This window comes from Notolepis coatsorum, assembly GCF_963971535.1.
Source record: "Notolepis coatsorum genome assembly, chromosome: 11".
NCBI lineage: Eukaryota > Metazoa > Chordata > Actinopteri > Aulopiformes > Paralepididae > Notolepis > Notolepis coatsorum.
Window position 1 is genome coordinate 107,322,234 of NC_140175.1, and position 23,060 is coordinate 107,345,293.

Below are 23,060 nucleotides of genomic sequence, written 5' to 3' on the forward strand. Positions count from 1 at the left end.
GCATTATGGTAGTGTGGTAGTATGGTAGTGGTAGCGTGGTAGTATGGTAGTGTAGTAGTATGGTAGTGTAGTAGTATGAGGGTATAGTAGTATAGCTATAGTAGTATGGTAGCATAGTAGTAGTTTGGTAGTGTGGTAGTGATAGTATAGTAGTATGGTAGTGTAGTAGTCAGGTAGTATGGCGTGGTACTGTCACTGTGGTGACACTGCTGTCTTTCTGTAGCTCAGTTCCTCCTGCAGCCTGAAGGTTCTTCCTCCTAACATGACCTATTTTTAACTCACCCTCCTCTGGATTGGCTGAGCACAACTCTCTCTAGCCTATGTGAGTGTGCCTGCAAGAGAGAGAGAGAGAGAGAGAGAGAGAGAGAGAGAGAGAGAGAGAGAGAGAGAGAGAGAGAGAGAGAGAGAGAGAGAGAGAGAGAGAGAGAGAGAGAGAGAGAGAGAGAGAGAGAGAGAGAGAGAGAGAGAGAGAGAGAGAGAGAGAACAAGAGAGAGAGAGAGAGAGAGAGAGAGAGAGAGAACAAGAGAGAGAGAGAACAAGAGAGAGAGAGAGAGAGGGAGCAAGAGAGAGAGAGAACAAGAGAGAGAGAGATCCGATGGGAGTTAGAGAGAGGGAAAGATATGTGCAAGCATATATGTGTGTGTGTGTGTGTGTGTGTGTGTGTGTGTGTGTGTGTGTGTGTGTGTGTGTGGTTTATATACATAATTGTTTCAGTTAAAGGGGAACTCCACTTTTTTTGGAAATTAGCTCATTTAACATCTTCCTGGAGTTAGACAAGAAGATACATACCTTTTTTGTCTCTGTGCGTGCATTTTAGCTTTGGGAATAGACGCTCCGTTAGCATAGCTTAGCTTCATCACTGGAAGTGAGGCAGGACAGTAGCCTTACAGTGCCTTACAGTGTATTGCAAGGTCTGACATTGACCAAACTTGATATGCATGACCTTGGTGGGCTCTAGGTCAACTCCTGAAAAGGGGGTCAATGTCAGACCTTGCAATCAAAAGTTAGGGGGCGCACTGAAATTATGGCAAGGGTTATTAGCCCCCTAACTTTGATTGCAAAGTCTGACATTGACCCCCTTTTCAGGAGTTGACCTAGAGCCCACCAAGGTCATGCATATCAAGTTTGGTCAATGTCAGACCTTGCAATACACTGTAAGGCACTGTAAGGCTACTGTCCTGCCTCACTTCCAGTGATGAAGCTAAGCTATGCTAACGGAGCGTCTATTCCCAAAGCTAAAATGCACGCACAGAGACAAAAAAGGTATGCATCTTCTTGTCTAACTCCAGGGAAGATGTTAAATAAGCTAATTTCCAAAAAAAGTGGAGTTCCCCTTTAACAACAACCACATCATGGTTGGTTAAAGGCCCAGTCCTCAATCCAAACAGAAACAGAAGCATCACCCTATGGCTGAAGTATCAATATGGTGTTGGAGGATTCTTTTTTAATTAGGATGACCTAGCACTTGATTAAATAATTAAGCAATAGCTCACGACAGGCCATGTGTGGTGTAGGGGGGCGTAGTTCAGTAGCGCCTTAGCTATGATATAATAACCATATACCATGGACTGAGCTATTGCTTTTATAAAACGGTTACCAAGTAGGCTATGGCAATATGAAAGTAAGGGCGTTTTCACACCTAGCTCGTTTGGAGCTGTTATTCCGGAACCTGGAGCGTTTACCCCTTATTTCGGTTCAGTTGGGCATATGTGAACACAGCAATTACATTCTGTTGCGGAACAAAATAAGCAGGCCGAGACCGCGCAGTTCCAACCGAACCCGAAGCGGACTCGTACGCTGTGAGAATGCAATCGATTTAACAAACCGACACAATTAATAATAATAATACGTCGTGGGTCAACGTGGAGCAGCGATGAGGTACACTGCATCGTTGATATTTGGGCAGACGATCACATTCGTCAGATGCTTGCCGGGTGTCAGTCAGTCAGTCAGCCGCGCGCAGGAGAGAGGAGCCGGGGTGCGTCTCTGTAGTGACAGCAGCAGCACCGTGCGGGACAACCTCTCTCTCTCTCTCTCTCTCTCTCTCTCTCTCTCTCTCTCTCTCTCTCTCTCTCTCTCTCTCTCTCTCTCTCTCTCTCTCTCTCTCTCTCGGCTCGATTCAGGGTTGGGGGGGGGGGACCCCCCCCCAAAATCTGACCAATGAGTGACAGTTTGCTCGCGCGTGCGTTTGTTTTGGTGCGCTGTTAACACAGCCGTGTGAACACAAACGAACTAAAGGACAAGTGCAACAATTGTATCATTATAGTCCCTGTGTCTCCCTGAATCGGAACAAAGCAAACGAACTACAGGTGTGAAAACGCCCTAAGTAAGACATACTTCAATTTAAAATGTTATGTATGTGTTATTAGTACATTTGTATTAGTAAATAATAATGTTAAAAATAAAAGAGACCCTCCTGTCTGCCTGCACTGCAAGGGGGTTGCTATGCAACATACAGCCTAACAACTAGCTGGCTTTTCTTTTTAAATCGTTGTTCAGATGAATCAAACACTCTCAAAGAACACCTACGGGAGACTGCAATTCGAAACTGGCCCCTACAAATGTCCTAACCCAGTTGTACAGTAAATTACCAAGTATGGCTTTGTCAGTATTCCAATGTACAGTGTACAGCAGGGCTATTCAACTAAATTGTTCAGGGGGCCACATTGTCAGAAACCCAAGGGGCCAGGGGCCAGACTGCCACGGCGCCTCCCCGTGCTATGAATATATGTACACTTGACACAACACAAAACCACATTTTCACAACTTTTATTTAACTACATTGCAAAAGTAGTATACTTTAAAAAAAAAGTGCTTCATTTATGTGCCACATCTGTAACATCTCCTGCAGAAAGTGCTTCATTTATGACTGTGCAACAACTGCAACATCTCCTCTTCAACATTTCAATATAAAAATAAAATAAAAAACAAACAAGTGCATGATGTGCATCTGAACATTCTAACATCAACACTTGAACAAAAAAACACATTTATAGTGCAGCTGAGCTTATGAAAAAGTGCTTCATGTCTGTGCAACAACAGCAAATCACAGCATCTTATTAGCACTTATTGTCCACTCTTAACTCTCAAACATCAGGGGGGTGGGGGGCAGACAGGCCTAGCCTACATACACACATCGAATGAGAGCGATTGCACTTCTTTGACTGGGCAATGGCAGAGAAAGAGGGTTCATAGGAAGTGAGGGCTACCCGCAAACAGTGATGCAAATGCTCATTTGTCAAGGAGGCACGTTGCTTGTTTTAATGGCATTCATGTGAGAGAAACTGGATTCACAGGTGTATGTTGAGCCAAACATTGTTAGCACAGTTTTTATTTTGGGGAATGTCTTGACATGAATACACTTTATCCAAAATGTTGTGGTGGATTCATTCTCAAGTGCCTGCTTCAGAGCAGATGATGCTTGCATGTCAATTATTTCAAGTTGCAGGAGACCTTCATCAATGTGAAGTGATGCAAGGAACTCTTGTCCTTTTGTGGAAATAGCAGCTACATTGGCAAATGGGTTGCTCACAAAATGCATCAATTCTCTGGACATGTCAAATTCATCAAATCGACTTGCAAAGTTTTCCCTCAATTTATCAATGAAATCTGTCATTAATTGAGTGACTTTTGGCTCAATTGTGCGTGTTAACGTTGACATGAAAAGAAAAAAGTAAAAAAAAATATATAAAAAAAATATTAAATTTTTTTAATTTTTTTTTAATTTTTTTTTATTATCATGTAATCTTTGGCGGGCCGGTCAGAATCATCCCGCGGGCATGTGTGTGTGTGTGTATGTATGTATATATATGTGTGTGTGTGTATGTGTGTATATGTGTGTATGTGTGTGTGTATGTGTGTATATGTGTGTATGTGTGTGTGTAGGTCTGCTGCGAGCGGTGAGCATGGCGGTGGAGTTGATCATGGCTCATTTCAGCTGCAGCAAAAACGCAGAGGAGAAGGTAGGAGTTACTGCGCACACACACACACGCACACACACACACGCACACACACGCACGCACGCACGCACGCACACACACACACACACACACACACACACACACACACACACACACATACACACATATACATACATACACACACATGCACATACACACACATGGTGTCATGGTGACTGGAAACAAGATGGCGCCGCCCACGGCTGCCTTGGCGCTACAGTGTGTTGCGTTTTGTTTGTTCAGTGTTGTATCTGTGTCCTGTCTAACGTCCTACACCAAAGAAGAACTTCTGCACATCGGGTGTTCAAACCCATCGGACACTTTCCCAACACTACTGGTCAGGGGGACCGCGTTCTTCGCCAGTGCTGTGCGCTGGATCAGACGGCAACGGGGAAGGAGAGGTGGCTGTCTGGTTCGCCTTCGGCGGCGGGGCTCGCGTCCACCACTCCCCGGTATATTCCTCGGAAACGTGAACTCTATACTGAAGGAATATCTCAACCATCAAATTCCTGTCATACCCTTTTGATAAGGTGATAGAATTAAGATCCTACATTGTGTTCTATGTCTGTTCTCTCCTCTCCCCACCTACTTACTTGTGGTGCAGGCTGAGGCCCCAGTCTGTTTTTACACACAGCTTGGTTTGACCTGCCGACCTTTTGACCCCGGACCCCTCTCCCCACACAGACCCATGCATCCCGGACGAGATCTCCTATTGATGCTTGCGTCTGACGACTGGCCGGCGCACAAGCATGCACACATGTACATAGACACTGATAGAAACTAGTTTCACACACACTTACACACAAACATACACACAGATAAACATAAATAGGATTAATGGACAGCATAAATTCATGGACTGCCTTGGTTAAGTATCACAAAGAGTCATAGTTAAAGACAAATTACTAAAGTGAGGACACGACCCCAAGTCTAGTCTCACAAACACTGATTCAAACGCATACACAATTATCTACACACGGACACACAACCGGTCAAATGCGGGGGACTCAAGGGAACACTTATCGTTCAGCCCCCACCCTTACTGGAAAGCCCTTACTGAAAACAGCCCCTCCTTCTACTCCGCTTCCCGCGTAAAGTCCTTTGTCCTCAAGTGATGACGCGACGACTATCAATCATCGAGTCAGAAAAGAGGTGTGTTTAGCTAGTACTGTATAAAAGTGTGTCAATGTATTCTCGAGGCCACCACTTAGCACTTGCTCGCTCCGTGTGTGGAGGTCAGTGGTCCGGATTATGGTCTATTTGTGCTGTGAGAGTTCAGTAAAACTTTACAGACTGCCATCTGACTCTTTGTCTCATCTCTCTGTTCACCTCGCCGACATTCAATTAAAAGAACCCAGGGTTAATTTACAGTATATCTTGATCCTTTTTCAAGTGGAGGCACCGTAGTTAAATTTAAAGGGCTCGTCCGGTGGAATAACCTTTCAATACCAAATAAAATGGACGAACTCCGGTGGCTGGTTGCGGGAAACAAGGACTTCCACTCCACAGCTGTCTTTGCGTTCGTGGAGACCCATCTGAAGCCATCAGTCCCAGACGGGGCCGTACAGCTTGAGGGCTTTTCCGCGCTTCGTGCCGACAGGGACTTTGAGGCGGTGGGTAAGTCGTGTGGAGGGGGTCTTATGTTTTTTGTAAACAATCGCTGCTGTTCTGATGTGACAGTGATTCACCAACACTGTTCCTCTGCTATCGAATCCCTCTTCATCCGCTGTCGTCCATTCTATTCCCCCCGTGAGTTCAACTCTTACATCCTCGTCTGTGTTTACATTCCTCCTGACGCTGACGCTGGCCGAACAGCTGACGAACGTTGAACGTAACCACCCGACAGTTTTGTTGTTGTACTGGGGGATTTTAACCAGGTTCATCTGAGCCGGTCTCTCCCCAAATACAGGCAGCAAGTCACTTGCCCAACTCGGGGAGAAAACACTCTTGACCATTGTTATTGTACAATTCGGCAGGCCTACCATTCTGTCCCCCATGCTGCACTGGGTAACAGTGATCACCATCTTATCCACCTGATCCCTCGCTACAGGCAGAGATTAAAACTATCAAAACCTGTTGTGTGGAGCTTCAGAGTGTGGGCCAGTGAGGCATGCGAGTGTCTCCGCGCCTGGCTGGAGAGGGCAAGGTGTGACCAGGACTTTGTTGAGTGGGCGGGGCCTGAGGCTGGAAACAACCTGGATGACTACACGGACACTGTGACATCCTTCATCAGCCTCGGTGAGGAGGTGTGTGTCCCCCTCCGCACTAGGAAGATCTTCAACAACAACAAGCCCTGGTTTTCAGCCCAACTCAGGCGGCTGAGGTCGGAGAAGGAGGTGGCCAGGCTCAGTGGTGATGCTCATCGGTTCAGGCAGGCCAAGTACAAGTTCGCCAAAGAGGTGAGGGAGGCGAAACTTCGCTTCTCTGAGAAACTGCGGCAGCAGCTCTCTGAGGGGAATTCCTCCTCCGTATGGAAAGGCCTCAAGACCATTACCAACTATAAACCGAAGTCACCACAGGCGCCTGATAGCCTCCCCCTGGCGAACGAGCTAAATACATTTTACTGTAGGTTTGAGAAAGAGGTTCCCCCCCGCCCTCTTCCTTCACCCACTCAGCCACAACCTCCATCCCCCCACCCCAGTGCCCCCCCCCTCCCCTCTCTCTGTCAGTGTGAGAGAGGTGAAACGGCTGTTTTCTAGTCAGAATCCCCGGAAGGCGGCCGGCCCGGACTCTGTCTCCCCCTCTGCCCTGAAGCACTGCGCTGACCAGCTCGCACTGGTGTTTACCACCATTTTGAATGCCTCACTGGAGCTGTGTCACGTCCCAGCATGCTTCAAGGCCTCAACCATCATCCCCGTCCCCAAGAAGGCCAAGGTCACGGGCCTTAATGACTACAGACCTGTCGCCCTGACCTCTGTGGTCATGAAGGTCCTGGAGCGCTTTGTCCTGGCCCACCTGAAGCTCATTACTGATCCTGTGCTGGACCCGCTGCAGTTCGCATACAGAGCCAATAGATCCACAGAGGATGTGAACATGGCTCTGCACTATACACTGGAACATCTGGACTGCGCGGGCAACTATGTCAGGATCTTGTATGTGGACTTCAGCTCGGCCTTCAACACCATCCTTCCACCCATCCTGGAGCACCAGCTATCCCTGCTGCAGGTGCCGGCCTCCACTCGCAGGTGGATTACGGACTTCCTGTCCAACAGGTCTCAGCGGGTGAAGCTGGGGAAGAGCATTTCCAGCTCTAGGTCCACCAGCACCGGTTCCCCGCAGGGCTGCGTCCTGTCCCCACTACTGTTCTCCCTGTACACCAACAGCTGTGCCTCTCTCCACCCCTCGGTCAAACTCCTGAAATTCGCTGACGACACCACCCTGGTGGGTCTCATCTCCAGGGGGGATGAGTCGGCCTATAGGAGGGAGATCGAGAGGCTGCAGAGCTGGTGCAGCTGCAACAACCTGGAGCTCAATGCTCAAAAGACAGTGGAGATGGTAGTGGACTTCAGGAGGAAAGCAGCCCTGCCCCCTCCCATCATACTGGGAGGCACCCAGGTGGCCTCCGTGGAGTCATGCCGATTCCTTGGCATGACCATCTCCCGGGACTTGAAATGGGAGCTTAACATCACAGGCCTGCTTAAAAAGGCCCAGGGGAGGATGTTCTTCCTCCGGCAGTTGAATAAATACAAACTGCCGACGACCATGATGGCCCAATTTTACACGGCCATCATTGAGTCCATCCTCACCCACTCCATCATCTCCTGGTTCCCCGCTGCAGCGGCAAAAGATCTCGCCAAGCTGCAGTGGGTGATTCGCCCCGCGGCGAGGGTGATCGGCTGTCCCCTGCCCTCCCTCAGGTCCCTGCACGACTCCAGGACGCTGAAGAGGGCGAGGAAGATCATGGCCGACCCCTCCCACCCCGGACACAGCCTCTTCACCCTGCTCCCCTCTGGGAGAAGGCTGAGGATCCTAAAGGCCGTGAAAGCTTGTCACAGACTGAGTTCCTTCCCCTCAGCCGCCAGGCTGATCAATGCCTCAGGTCCCCCCCCCCCCCTCCGCCCCCAAGTGACACTGGCACAATGACACTGCACTGCACTGGTCTTTACTGGAACTCTGCACACTCTATATATATATATGTATTTAAATGATTAATCCTCCACTGCACTGTTTTTGTCCTGTGTCTGTGTTGGTGCTTAATAAAGGAATCTGAATCTGAATCTGACACACACATACACACACATAGAAGAACAAGTACACACACATACATGTACACACATACATACACACACATACACGTACACATATATACACAGACACACAGACACACATACACGTATATACACACACACACACCAGGGGCGGGGCTAGGGGGTGGCTACTTGGGCTCAAGCCCCGAATGTTTTCTGAAAAGCCCTGAATATATTAAAAACGTTTTTTTTTTTTTTTTTGACAATTCATCATTGTTACATGAAAATATGTTTGCACCAGATTTAGCAGAAGCTAATTTCCATCTGTGGTCTATCCAGCTGCTAACTGTATTTGAGTGAGTTAAGTCTTGGTGTTATGGTAGACTCAGACCTAAGCTTTAAATCACAATCAACAAGTTGACAAAAACTTAATTCTTCCACCTTAGAAACATAGCTAAAGTACGGCCATTTATAAATCAAAAGGACGCTGAAAACCAGATCCATGCCTTTATCTCAAGCCAACTCGACTACTGTAATGCACTCCTTACCGGCCTCCCGAAAAAATACGATGATAACTATTTTATTGCAATGCACTATTGCATTATTTTATTCTATTTTACTAACTATTTTATTGCACTGCACTATTTTACTTTGTATCAGTGAATCATAGACGCCTGGCCATAAGAGCATTCGCAGCATCTCTGCTCTCCCACTATTTAACTTGGGGGAGCAAAGGTATGCTCTTGCTCCACCACTTTTTGATCATATGAAAAATATGATATATCCCCCCCCAATATATAAATCTAACCATAACTACGTTATGGTTAACTGAGTTTTATAGTGAAAAGAGCAGCTTTATTGGTCAAGATTGAAGGCTCTATATTGCAGGAAATTGCATGTACAGGTTCATTAAATTCAAAAGAAAACTGCCGTGGTGGGGGTCGTGCCTGACCCCCTCCAAACCGGCCCTTGCCTGCCAAAAAAATTTATTAAAAAAAGAAAAAAAAAAAAGAAAAAAAAAGCGGGCACCTATCTGGGCTAACCCCCGGATCTCCTACAATCCTAAATCCGCCCCTGACACACACACACACATACACACACACACACACACATACAGAGTCCTATTTTTACACTTGTGATGAAAGGATACATTATTAAACAGTATGTCAGCCTGCGTGTGTAGAACCATCTGTACTTGTACCACTATGATGATGTGTATGTATGTATGTATGTGTGTGTGTGTGTGTGTGTGTGTGTGTGTGTGTGTGTGTGTGTGTGTGTGTGTGTGTGTGTGTGTGTGTGTGTGTGTGTGTGTGTGTGTGTGTGTGTGTGTGTGTGTATAAGGTATATAATTATTATTCTGACGATGATCATAACATGTCTTGTTCTTGCTGTGGATGATATATAAAGTATATAAGGTCTTGTTCTTGCTGTGGATGATATATAAAGTATATACCGTCATCTTTTCATCAGAAATTCACTCATATCCAACAAACCATAGTAATAAACTCCACTTACCTTTCTGTCGGACATCTAGCCATCAATTCAACATTAGCTTTAGAGGTCCTAAACTCTGGAACTGGAGTTCATCATTGAGGTCTATATTTTAAAAAAAACTATTAAAATCTCATTTAATTTCATCATAAATCATCAACACATTAAGTTACTCCTGTGCATCAGTGTTACATCTACTGTATGGCTGCTTGTTCTTTTTCTTCATTATATACTGTTCATATGTTATTCTCCTCCCCTTTGCCTTCTTGTACTTAAAAAGAAAAAAAATATTTTCTTGTTATTGACTCGTGTCAATCTTCCATGTTTTCGCTAGTGTCTGCCTTATGTCTCTGATCTTGTTTTGAGTTTATTTTCTAGACCATGTTCTCATGTATTTCGTTCATATATGTTTATGGACAATGGGATGGGAGTGGAACTTTGTACAAGCCCTTTGGGCTTCGTTCCCTCCTAGCACTGTTTTTCTTTTTTTAAATAATGTGCTAAATAAATAAACTAAACTAAACCGTCTTGTTCTGGTCCCGCTGTAGGTGCATCTGGGGGACAGTTCTCGCAGTCGGTCCATTAGAGGTCTGGTTCTGGAGCATCTCTGTCCCTCCGTGCAGAACCTCCTGGAGGACGGCCTCAGACACCACCGATTGGACCTCATCATCGGACAGCGCCGGAACCACTGCTGGGGCGTAGTGGAGGCCTCTACTCAGAGAGGTAGGGTAGGTTGGGGTTAGAGGTCAGGGGTTAATATTAGAGGTTACATGTTAGGGGTTAGATGTTAGCGGTTAGAGATTAATAATAATAATAATAACTGGACTTTGGAGAAGTCTTTATTCGGCATGCAGGCAGACACACAGGAACACACACATGCAGTTAGTTGGGTCGCCGATGCGATTGAGTCTCTGCACTTGACCCATCCCGTCGTCCTCCCATCCCCCCAAGGGCAGCCGGGAGCAGATAGGGGCGTTGGCGTGGGGCCGCGCCCCGGGGACCAATCCAAGTGCTCATGTCCGTCTTCGTCAGGGACGTGATAGCGTTAGCGATCTGTTGTGCATGTTTTTCCATTGGGTTTCTGTTATTGGGAGGGGAAACGCTTGCGAGCACGGGGAGAACATGCAAACTCCACGCAGAAGGGCCTGGGAGATCCCCCACCTGGGTACCTGGCATCGCAAAAACCTGGTCCCCAAGCGGGAATCGAACCCTGGACCTTGTAGCTGTGAGGCGACAGTGTTAACCACTACACCACCGTACCCCATAGGGGTTGGGGCTAGAGGTTAGGGGTTAAATGTTAGGTGCAAGGGGTTAAATGTTAGGGGTTAAATCAGTCTACTAACCTGTCCTGTCCTCCTGTCCCCAGGTCCCTCCACCCGTGTCCTCCACAGCTTGGTGTTCAAGATCAACCAGTGTCACCAGCTGTCGAGCCAGGGGCTGAGACTCAGAGCTTTCATCATGGGTCTGCTCAAGTGAGTGGCATCAAAACAGTCCTACCTGAACCAACCCTGTCACTGCCTGATTAGCCTACCTGAACCAACCCTGTCACTGCCTGATTAGTCTACCTGAACCAACCCTGTCACTGCCTGATTAGCCTACCTGAACCAACCCTGTCACTGCCTGATTAGTCTAGCTGAACCAACCCTGTCACTGCCTGATTAGTCTACCTGAACCAACCCTGTCACTGCCTGATTAGTCTACCTGAACCAACCCTGTCACTGCCTGATTAGCCTACCTGAACCAACCCTGTCACTGCCTGATTAGTCTACCTGAACCAACCCTGTCACTGCCTGATTAGCCTACCTGAACCAACCCTGTCACTGCCTGATTAGTCTACCTGAACCAACCCTGTCACTGCCTGATTAGTCTACCTGAACCAACCCTGTCACTGCCTGATTAGTCTACCTGAACCAACCCTGTCACTGCCTGATTAGCCTACCTGAACCAACCCTGTCACTGCCTGATTAGCCTACCTGAACCAACCCTGTCACTGCCTGATTAGTCTACCTGAACCAACCCTGTCACTGCCTGATTAGCCTACCTGAACCAACCCTGTCACTGCCTGATTAGTCTACCTGAACCAACCCTGTCACTGCCTGATTAGCCTACCTGAACCAACCCTGTCACTGCCTGATTAGTCTACCTGAACCAATCCTGTCACTGCCTGATTAGCCTACCTGAACCAACCCTGTCACTGCCTGATTAGCCTACCTGAACCAATCCTGTCACTTCCTGATTAGTCTACCTGAACCAATCCTGTCACTACCTGATTAGCCTACCTGAACCAACCCTGTCACTGCCTGATTAGTCTACCTGAACCAACCCTGTCACTGCCTGATTAGCCTACCTGAACCAACCCTGTCACTGCCTGATTAGTCTACCTGAACCAATCCTGTCACTGCCTGATTAGCCTACCTGAACCAACCCTGTCACTGCCTGATTAGCCTACCTGAACCAATCCTGTCACTTCCTGATTAGCCTACCTGAACCAATCCTGTCACTACCTGATTAGCCTACCTGGCACCTTTTGCTGATATATGCATGGGTATGATGACGTGTGCATGTGTAAGTGTGTGAGGTTTGGTCCGCTCCCCGCCACACGCTCCGTTCCTTTAAGGTACTATGTTGATTAATGCATTCCCCGCCACGCGCTCCGTTCCTTTAAGGTGCCGTGTCGATTGGTGCATTCCCCGCCACACGCTTTTGGAGCAAGTATCAATCTCATCCCGCAGCTGTCACAGTTTGTAATTAGCGCCCCTGAAGGCTTTATATACACAGACCTCCTTACTATCGATGTTGGGTCGTTCTGGAATACAACTGCATATACCTGCCTTCCCCGTCGCTGTTCCTGTCTTTTTGCTCTCCAGGACCTTTTGTGGAGAACCGCTGTGGAGAACCTGGTTCCCCGTTCGGAGCTGCGCCTCGTTATCTGCCCGCTTTACGAGTTGCGCTCTGGTGAGTTTTTGGAAACAGTCTTTTTGGATTATCAGTTTTTTGTGTGTTTGGTGAACACCGAAGATATCCCGTTTTGTTTGTACTGGACTCACCTAATTTTTGTGTTAGGATATCACTGAAGAATTCCTTTTTGTTTCGTACTGGACTCAGCTATTTTGTGTGTTAGATTAACACTGAAGATTACCGTGTTGTTTTTCACTGGACTCAGCTAACTTGTGTGTGGTACACCGAAGATCAAGTCACTTGGGATTAATACTGGACTCAGTCACCTCTCTGCCTCTGTGTGTTCGTTGGGCTAACTCTGATTTCTCTCTCTCTCCGTTTCCACCGGGAGTGAAAGCTGGGAGTATCTGCAGAGCCGCTACAACGTCACATGCCAATTCCTCACCACAATCTACTGGGAGTATCTGCAGAGCCGCTACATCGTCACATGCCAGATCCCCGTTTGTTTGATTGCTGTACTTCATCCATCTTGTGACTCTGTAAATAAATACGCCCTAGCTTTTGGCTAACTCTGAACTTCCTCTCTGTGCCGTTGCGTTTGAGGTCGGTTACAAACCATAACAAAGTGTTTTACACAGACAGCCTACAGTTTAGCTGGATGGAGAGACAGACAGACAGACAGACAGCCTACAGTTTAGCTGGATGGAGAGACAGACAGACAGCCTACAGTTTAGCTGGATGGAGAGAGAGATAGACAGACAGACAGCCTACAGTTTAGCTGGATGGAGAGACAGACAGACAGCCTACAGTTTAGCTGGATGGAGAGAGAGATAGACAGACAGCCTACAGTTTAGCTGAATGAAGAGAGAGACAGACAGACAGCCTACAGTTTAGCTGGATGGAGAGATAGACAGACAGCCTACAGTTTAGCTGAATGAAGAGAGAGACAGACAGACAGCCTACAGTTTAGCTGGATGGAGAGATAGACAGACAGCCTACAGTTTAGCTGAATGAAGAGAGAGACAGACAGACAGCCTACAGTTTAGCTGAATGAAGAGAGAGAGAGACAGACAGACAGCCTACAGTTTAGCTGAATGAAGAGAGAGAGAGACAGACAGACAGCCTACAGTTTAGCTGGATGGAGAGATAGACAGACAGACAGCCTACAGTTTAGCTGGATGGAGAGACAGACAGACAGCCTACAGTTTAGCTGGATGGAGAGATAGACAGACAGACAGCCTACAGTTTAGCTGGATGGAGAGACAGACAGACAGCCTACAGTTTAGCTGGATGGAGAGATAGACAGACAGACAGCCTACAGTTTAGCTGGATGGAGAGACAGACAGACAGACAGCCTACAGTTTAGCTGGATGGAGAGACAGACAGACAGACAGCCTACAGTTTAGCTGGATGGAGAGACAGACAGACAGACAGCCTACAGTTTAGCTGGATGGAGAGACAGACAGACACACACACAGTCTACCTGCTCCAGTCAGTCCTTTTTAGTAGAAGAAGCTGCAGACATCATTGATCTTCTGTCTTCTCTTTCAGCTTGAGAGCTCTGGAGGTCTGGTTCAGCCACCTCCACAGTCAGAAAGGTGAATGGATGGTTGTTGTTGTTGTTGTTGTTGTTCTCATTATTATCTTTAACACTTTAACTGCCGAAAACGCGGGAACTCGTCATTCCCCGCCATGCTCAAGTTGCCGCGGACGCCGTAACTCGTCTTTGATATCAATATTTCAAAAATCTGTGATCGGAATCATATTTCCCCTCTGCAGCCTTGACACACAGTTCTGATCTCCTCTCAATCCTCTAGCGGTTCAAGAGCGCCATCTGGTGGCCGATCGGCAGATCGAAACCGGATGTCAACCTTTAACCCGGCAGGACTCACTCCATATGTGGTCCGGGCACTCGCTAATGTTAGAGAGACTCAGTCTTCACACAGTGAACATCGATCGGTGGAAATAACTCGAAAAAACAACATGATTTGGACGTATATACTATTATACAACCTGGAAATAGATCGGGTATTTCGACATCCCATAATGGAAAACTGTCTACTCCACGCTGATCGCCCAACGGCCCGAGGAGACTGGGGTGAGTTTTAGCGTGTAGTATTACCGTGTTCGATATAAACTGCTATGATGAACATATGACCCACATTAGATGAATGGTATAACGTTGCCCACGGAATTATAAACGCCCCCTCGCCCATCCGGTCAACATCAGATGACGTGTAGTAACTTCCAGAACCACATCCAGTTGAAATTTATTATCTGGCACAGATCGCTATCAAACTGTATTTCATCATCAATATAATGCATTTGGGGCTATAAATCACGTTCTGGAGAAAGCTGCAGAAAGAGATGAAAACATACTTATACTTTAGACCATATTTTAGTATGAATATGTGAATGAAAAAGTTTAACGTTCATACACCCTGAACAATACATATAGGACATTGAATGGGCCCTAATAATGGCAATCTAGCAATAGAATTTAAAAAGTTATAGCCCTGCAAAGAAGGGGAACTTCTCCATAGACAAATAGAGCTGGCAAGGGATGGTATATCATGAATTTAACCTCGGCAGTTAAAGTGTTAAGTATACTATTTAAAATATATATATGATATTAAGGATTTAACATGATTACTAATGATGATGAAAACGTGGTGTCATGATGGCCTGAGAAGTGGTGCTATATGAGAGGCTGTGGCAGCAGTAGATCATCACAGTGCAGCACGACCTGGAGCATATTATTACTATCATACCAGTTCTGTTTCATTAGGGGCTCTGCTTGGCATCACTACTGCACTATCTCGCGTACGTGCACGCGTACTGAATAAACCACAAATGTACCTCTAATACCAGTATTAGTCTGACCACACCCCTCATCAGCTTACCTTCATAAGCAGGTGTGTGGTCACCTGCTCTCCTCCTTCTCGCTTTCACCACAAGGAAGAAGTGCCTCGGTAGATCCCCACACTTGACACCATGATGGAAGAAAGGTTTAGGAGCAGCTTTGGGAAACAAGGATACGTTGACATCATATCTTTATTTTCTCTCTCACTATTTTCGAGAAAATACGGCGATATTGTCTTCGTACTGGAGTGTCTGGAAGATGATGATCATTCTAAAAACCCTCCACCGGTTTTCGTATTGGGAGCACGCCGCTGCATGCTTCTCAACTGCAGTTCCTTGCTGTGTTTGTTGGGGTGAAACCTGTCAGGCCACAGCTGAACTGTCGGACATGCCGCTGTTGTGAGAAGCGGTGCGTTCCAGGTTGGGTGAGTAGTGTTTGCTGGCGGGCTCCACTTGTCTGTTAGTGCTATGGGGGCTACTTGACAAAGTTTATGGAAACCGGCCCCAGACTAGGGTCCTTTGTTCAGCCACCTAGGCGACAGAAGGCCTTGGTCTGGAGACCATTATAGTTTTAACTAGTGGGCCGCGACCATTGACACTGGTGATCCCTGTGTGTTCTGGACGAGTGGATTCTCTCTGTCACCGTGTTAAGGCCCCATCTTTCATATCCAAATGAGAGTATTCCTTCACGAGGGGATATGTGCATGTAATGTGCGATAGCGGCAGATTCATGTCCAAAGTCAGCTACACAGGCCAGTTGGTACTGTGCTGATTCCGTCGGATGTGGTAATGTCACCGTTGTGAAGCGGTGTTGACATCTTGTTTTCTCTTTTCTCTTAAAAAGTGAGGAGAGGTTCAGAACGGCGGCCTGTCTGGGTGAGTGTTATGTCATTGTTTACATGTTCATAGCTCACGGTTAGCCGGTCAGCTGTTAACTGCTGCGTTAGCCTGCTGGATCGCTGCATGGCCTGCTTAAGGCCTACTATTAGCCAGTCAGCTGTTAGCTGCGGGGCTAGCATGTCGTGGTCGCTAGGTAACGTTAGCTTGCTGCTATGGCCATGGCCTGGCGCGGGGTAGCTTAGCTTCTCGCGCGCCGCCGTGAGCTCGCTTCTGATCGCGTGCGTCGTTAGATCGGCGTCTCGCGAGCAGAAGCAATAGCACCCGAACGGTTGGAGCAGCCGTTAGCTTGATGCTATTCTGTTGAACGTGCTTTGATTTTAACATGTTTTACACTCTTGACCACGACGTCATCCTTGACAGGGGATGTTCGTCGACCCTGCCCTGAGCCTGGACGGGGATTGCGTCAACAAAGAGGACTGTAGCGACTGGTTGGAGCGGCGACGCTGCCCGGATCGAACAACACAGGACGGCTGTGTTCTACGGTGTCTTGTGACTGCACTTCGCTGATCTGCGTTCCGGGTAGGAACGGGGTTGACCAGACCTCATAACACGTCTTCTGGTTTTACTTTGCTAAATGTATTGTGAATAACGGTGTTTTTCCCAAAACGTGTGTTGCTACAATGCATTTAGGATACGTTGCGGGTTATGTGTGAGCTGTTTTTTTCACTGGCAGTTAGCTTCTCCGTGCAAACGGGATGTAATGATCTGGTTGTTGTGTGAGTAACACGGCCGTGTACTCACAACTAAGGTAACTAACCTATGAAGCTATGCTTGGTGACAAGTGAGTAAAAGAATGTTCTTTCTCAGACTGTAATGACAATGAACAGTGTGTTCACACATTAACAGGTTTTCCTGTTTTAACTGGCCGTATTGAGGGTAAAATAGGAGGATTGTGTTTTCCCCCCCGGTTCCCTGGGGACTTTATCACCTCCTATCAGACATGTTGTGCATTAATTGTGTCTTTTGTGTGGTAGGGATACGATGTAACTCTTAGCTTGATTGCTGAGGTTGTGCTAAATCTGCTGGAGAAACTTATTTCCTAAAGGGAAATTGGTTTGGTTGCTGTCATGTGTGCTTAGCAAGGCCTGTGGTCGATACTAATCAAGAATGATGTATTCTCTCATTGTGAAAAAAACGGCGTTCCTCTGTTGAGTGTTTTTGCCATTTTTTGTAGGTGATGATGGGTTGTGTGTGTCATGTGACCTACAACTGGGTTGTACTGGCCACAGAAGCACATGTGTATGTTGGACCGGGGTTCTTAGAGCCCTCTCTATTCTGTGTTTTTCCTTAGTAAAAATCAGATAGCAGGTTAGCTCATGCGCTGTGTGGAGCTGTGAAACGCTTCATAGAGCTGACTATGACTGTGTCATATTCTCTTTTTGTCGTTACGTCGTATCATGGGTGTGGGGTCGTAAAGGGGTGAACTGGTAACCTTTCCTCTCCCCATTGTTCTGTCGGTCAGGGGTACACCCCCTGTCCTTCAAGGTTCCCGTCACGTGGCGGTTCGGCACGTTACGGGGGGGGGGGAGGGAGTTCCTGGTCCCACGGCCTGGTATATTGGGCGTGTGCACCGCAGGAATTCCCCCGCCATAGAGTACGTCACCGTGCGCGTCTCTGTTGGTAGGACTTCCGTGTGCTGTTCAGGTCCATGTGATGGATCTGTTTTCAGGGGGGGTGGTCAGGGCTCCTCCTCACCAAGCGCCTATTCAGGCCTTCTGTGAGTTCGGACTCCTTCTTCCATGTGAGGAAGCCTCCATCAGAGTACAGAGCCTTCCTCCTCAGATTGTCAAAGTGAGTGGACCCTCTAGAAGGGTCCTTTTCTATTGTATGTATATTCGATTCAATTCGTTTATTGAGTGTGTATGGGTTCAGTGCCTCTTCCCCGGAGGCCCTAAAACCAGTTTTTTACATGGCTCAAGGTGCAATATATTCTTTTCAATCTGTACAGCTCGCGTGGGAAGTCTCTCTGGGGATCCCCGTCTCTTTCCTATGGGAGGGTGGTGGGATGTAAAAATGTGAAAATTTTTTACCCCGGCTGTGTAGACTGGGATACATACTGTTGATGCTTCCTTCTTTCTATTCCAGAAGTGTTGGAGTTAGGGAGTGTCACACCCCTCTTGTCGTTCCCCTGGGCGCCTTGGGGATTCAATGACATGTCTAAATAGCCTGTTCATTGATGGGGGTGTGTCCCGACGCACGTATAGTGCTAGCTCGCTGTAAACAGGCGATTGACTGGCACGCCTTGGTTGCTTGTGGTTGAAACAGCGTTTTTATAAAGCAACTGAGATGGGGGTTTTTCCTCTTCCGACGACCACATCCCATGACCTGGGTGGGTTGTCGACGGATTCTCGTTCATGTCTGGGGGATGATGACGGGATGGATCTGAACATATGTAGTGGGGTCTCACGCCCTTGGGGTGGGCCACCAGGCGCGGTTCGTCCGAACGTCTGGGTGGCGCCTTCTTTTCATGTTAAGATCAACACGCATATCTGCCCTTCTCCTGGAGTAGGCATGTCGGCGTGGTTAGGGCACGGGACTGGTTCTGGTCACGCTGGTCCAGATCAGTTGAACCCGTTGTCCGCCGGGGATGCAGATCTGCTGTTCTGGTACCCTGAGGGACTTGGGCTTTTTTCAGGGGGAAAAATGCCAGGTCGGTCTGGGTGTCACAGGGTTAAGCGCTATGGAGACCCTGGTTGGGTATGTTTTACTCAGCACTGTCGTCATGGCTTACAGCCATGCCATTCTGTACGCGCTCGATCTCGTCGGATCTCGGCCGCTACACAGGTTGGTCCTGGTTAGTACTTGGTTGGGAGACCGCCGGGGAATACCAGGTACGGTGTGCTTAGGGGCTGGTTCTCCATTATTTTTCGCTCCTCTCTCACGCATGGCGAAGAGGGGCCTGTGGGGGTGGTTTTTTGACCTCCTCTGGTGACCCTGTGCTTCCTGTACCGCCAGGCCCGGTCCGAAGTGATGTTTGCGACCCGTAGGCCTGGGTTAACCCTTTTTGGAAACTGAAACACTTGTACTGCGGTATAGCCGGTGTATACCCGCAGGTGTGTTTTGGAGTTTTTTCTTGAGGGGTTATAGGAACAACCACCGCATTGGGTAACACCGAGGTGGTTGATTCCCTGGTGTGTTGGAGCAGTGTCAACTCCCGGGTTCACCGTTTGAGGGTGCCCCTGCACGTTCATGACGTCTGCCAATCGTGTCAGCCTTCTCTGCCTCGACCCCTCTGGGTGGGGGTTTTTAAATGGAGGCTTGGTCATGCAACACCGCCAGCTTACGCTCCTTCCGCCGGGGCGGCTGTGTTCAGCTGTCCCCTCTGGCGCCTGTCTCGTCCGCAGTCTCCAGGCTAGGGTTAACAGCCTGTTGCCTGGTTTTTCCCCGGTGCGCTGCCTGCTTCCGTTGGTTAACCTTTTTTGTGTGCTTACGGCCATGCTGACTGTCTGTTCTGCAGGGTTAGTGTGCCAGGCGGTGTACTGTTGGGGGGACGGGGCCCGCTCGGTTTACGGCCATACCGACCTGAACACGCCCGATCTCGTCCGATCTCGGAAGCTAAGCAGGTTCTGGCCTGGTTAGTACTTGGGATACCGCCTGGGATTACCAGGTGCAGTAACTGGGGGGCCTTTGTCCGAATACGCTGGCGATGTGGGGGGCGGGGCACTACGTGCCCACCTGGTGGGGTCTTGATGCTGGCATCATGGACTTCTCCGGGCCCCCATTCCAGGGAGTCCAGTCCTTTTGGTGGGTCTGGGTCTTCCTTCGCGCTCCGCTGCTACGGCCTTGCCACGGGGTTGGGTTTGCCCTTGACCCCGTGATTCTGGGGGCAGTAACGAGGTTGTTCCTCCGTTCGTTCCCGGGTGGCATGCGGGTTGTGCGTGTGTGTAGTCGTGGGGTCAAGCCACGGTCTGCTCACCCTGTGCGTTAAGTTGCTTGAGTGCCTCTTCGCACGGTCGGGTCCGTCGCCTTCCCGTGAAGCCTCTAATAGGGGGGATACCCTCCATTAGGGGGGGTCGGGGGGGCTCGGCCCTCCCTGTTCTGATGGTTTTGGGGGGCTGTCAGCGGGGTGTATTTGTCAGCCAGCGGCTCCGCTTGGCCTCCCTTTGTGCAGTAGTGATGCCAAGCAGAGCCCCTAATGAAACAGAACGTTAGGTTATGACTATAACCAAGTTCTGTTAATTAGGGGTGACGCTTGGCATCAGACGGCCGCTGCAGCCCTTGACCTCACCTTGTGGTGAAAGCTTGGGAAGGAGGAGAGCAGGTGACCACACACCTGCTTATGAAGGTAAGCTGATGAGGGGTGTGGTCAGACTAATACTGGTATTAGAGGTACATTTGTGGTTTATTCAGTACGCGTGCACGTACGCGAGATAGTGCAGTAGTGATGCCAAGCGTCACCCCTAATTAACAGAACTTGGTTATAGTCATAACCTAACGTTTTATCAACACATGTATTCATCACAAACACCTCTTTTTGCCGTTTTACAGTTGTAGGCTTGAGGCGTAGCAATAAACAAAAGTCTAGGTTCACAAGTGCGTTATCAGGAAATTCATTGGAATGAATTCATATATACTGAATGAATACTGTATCGTTTAAACTGTAGTAATTTATGTCTGCATGTTGGACTGACTGACTTAAGATAAGATAAGATAGTCCTTTATTGATCCCCTTGGGGAAATTCAGGCATCATAGTCGCATGGGGGAGGGGGGAGGGGAGGTACAGGTAGTAGAAGACATACAGGTCACAGAATGATAGTACAGTGGAGAAGTACAAATAAAAATAGAATAAAAAGGCAGTGTAAACAATATACAATATAATTAACTCTGGACATGTCCATATGGGCAACAAGGTGCGAGATGAGGGTTTTTAATTTATTTGCCCTACAATAAATATAGTTACAATATATAATCTAAATCTAATCTAATATATAATCTAAAGAAATAAAATGCTAAAATGCTAAATGCTAAATATATGCAATATATAATCTAGTAATCCAATAGTCTAAATCTAATCTAATATATAATAAAAAAATGCTAAAATGCTAAATGCTAAACAATGCAATATATAATCTGATAATCCAATAGTCTAAATCTAATCTAATATATAATCTAAAAATGCTAAAATGCTAAATGCTAAATATATGCAATATATAATCTGATAATCCAATAGTCTAAATCTAATCTTATATATAATGTAAGAATGTTAGATGCTAAAATTCTGAATGCTAAATACATGATCTGATGTAGTATACAGTATTCAGTATACAGTATTCACATAAGGTGCGGTGTGCATAAGGTTGACCTCTGACCTCACCTGTCTCCCCTCCCAGACGTGGTGACGGCCCACTACCACTGGTGGGGCTTCCTGTCCACGTCTCAGGGCCACGGTCTGCCTCTGTTCCAGGAGCTGCTGCTCCTCATGCAGCCTCTCTCCGCCCTGCCCTTTGACCTCAACCTGCTGATGGAGCCCCGCCTCCTACAGGACAGACCCCCCCCTCCCTGCTCCTCCCCCCTCCTCCTCGCCAGCTGGCCCCGCCTCCAGGCCCGGCGGCAGAGTGGAGATGGTGCGAACGACCAGGCACCGCGCGTCAGACAAACCGCTCTCTCGCCTGAGCCAGCCCAGAGGTCTGGCCAGAGGTCGTACCAGAGGTCGTGCCAGAGGTCGTACCAGAGGTCGTGCCAGAGGTCGTGCCAGAGGTCGTGCCAGCAGGCAGGCAGAGAGGAGCAGGGAGAGGCAGTGCAGGGGAGCAGCCCAGGGTGGAGACAAAGAGAGCCTGTCCATGTGGAAGGAGTCATGGAGGGAGAGGAGTGTGTGAGCTATTCACACCCTGGTGCTGAGAGTGGTGTGGAGAGGAGGGGAGAGGAGGAGAGGAGGGGAGAGGAGGAGGAGGAGAGGAGGAGCAGACAGGGAGGTCTTCGTTGGGCCAGGCTGTTTGGAGCAGCGCTGGTTCCCTCTGGCAGGATCCAGTCTAGCAGGTAGGCAGCATCGGTGAAGAACCTTAAAGGAACACGCCAACTTTTTGGGAAATTAGCATTTTGGGGACATTTGCCATCTACCCTGGAGGTAGACAAGCAGATACCATTTTCTTCTCTGTGCATGCATTAGGCTTAGGGAACAGCCGCTCCGTTAGCCTAGCTTAGCGTTATTCACTGGATGTAGGTGTGCCAGTGTAGCCTAGCCAGGGCTCTACAGTGCGACCATATTGCTCGCATATGCCCCTAGAAATATGTCTGTGCGAACTGGAAAAATCAATTACTCGCACGGTGTGCGAGTGAAGATTACAGCCTCAGTCGTGCTTTTTTTTCTCCTCTGCTGATAAATCGTTAAAAAACTACAAGTCCCACATTGCACTCAAGCCAACGGTCCAATCACAGTAGAGTGACGTGACTGGTTTCAAGGGAAATAAAGGAAATGACCAATCGGAAGCTGTCATTTGCTTTTTTACTTCCTGAAAGTCCGCCATTGCGATATGCGAGACTTTCCCGAGACAGTAACATTAAATTAATGTAACTGATTCTAGTCTTACCAATAGCAATAGATTTTAGAACACCTAGATTTATCGATAGCAATAGTAATATAACGTTAATGCAACAAAACTAATGCCTTGCTTTGTTAATCATAATGTTGATGCAGTAGCGTATGTCGTTGTGTTGGCTGTAATGGACATGAGAATAGCAACACTGTGTACACATTAAAATTGCGATTATAATCGATTCTAACATTTTAGAATCACGCTAATGACGCCACGTGCACGCGC

The 23,060-nt window shown here is 47.9% G+C and overlaps 1 protein-coding gene across 1 annotated transcript in view; it reads left to right on the top strand.

The window, feature by feature from the left end:
* LOC311237237 (uncharacterized protein) overlaps window positions 1-23,060 on the top strand; it is a gene marked incomplete at its 3' end in the record, with an annotated part of 81,311 nt that overhangs the window by 55,596 nt on the left and 2,655 nt on the right. The window contains exons 9-13 of the mRNA XM_084325044.1: window positions 3,887-3,963; window positions 10,190-10,364; window positions 11,008-11,113; window positions 14,091-14,137; window positions 21,633-22,059. Of these exons, the coding sequence (XP_084181170.1) occupies window positions 3,887-3,963; window positions 10,190-10,364; window positions 11,008-11,113; window positions 14,091-14,137; window positions 21,633-22,059 (832 nt within the window). The remainder of the gene's footprint in view (window positions 1-3,886; window positions 3,964-10,189; window positions 10,365-11,007; window positions 11,114-14,090; window positions 14,138-21,632; window positions 22,060-23,060) is intronic.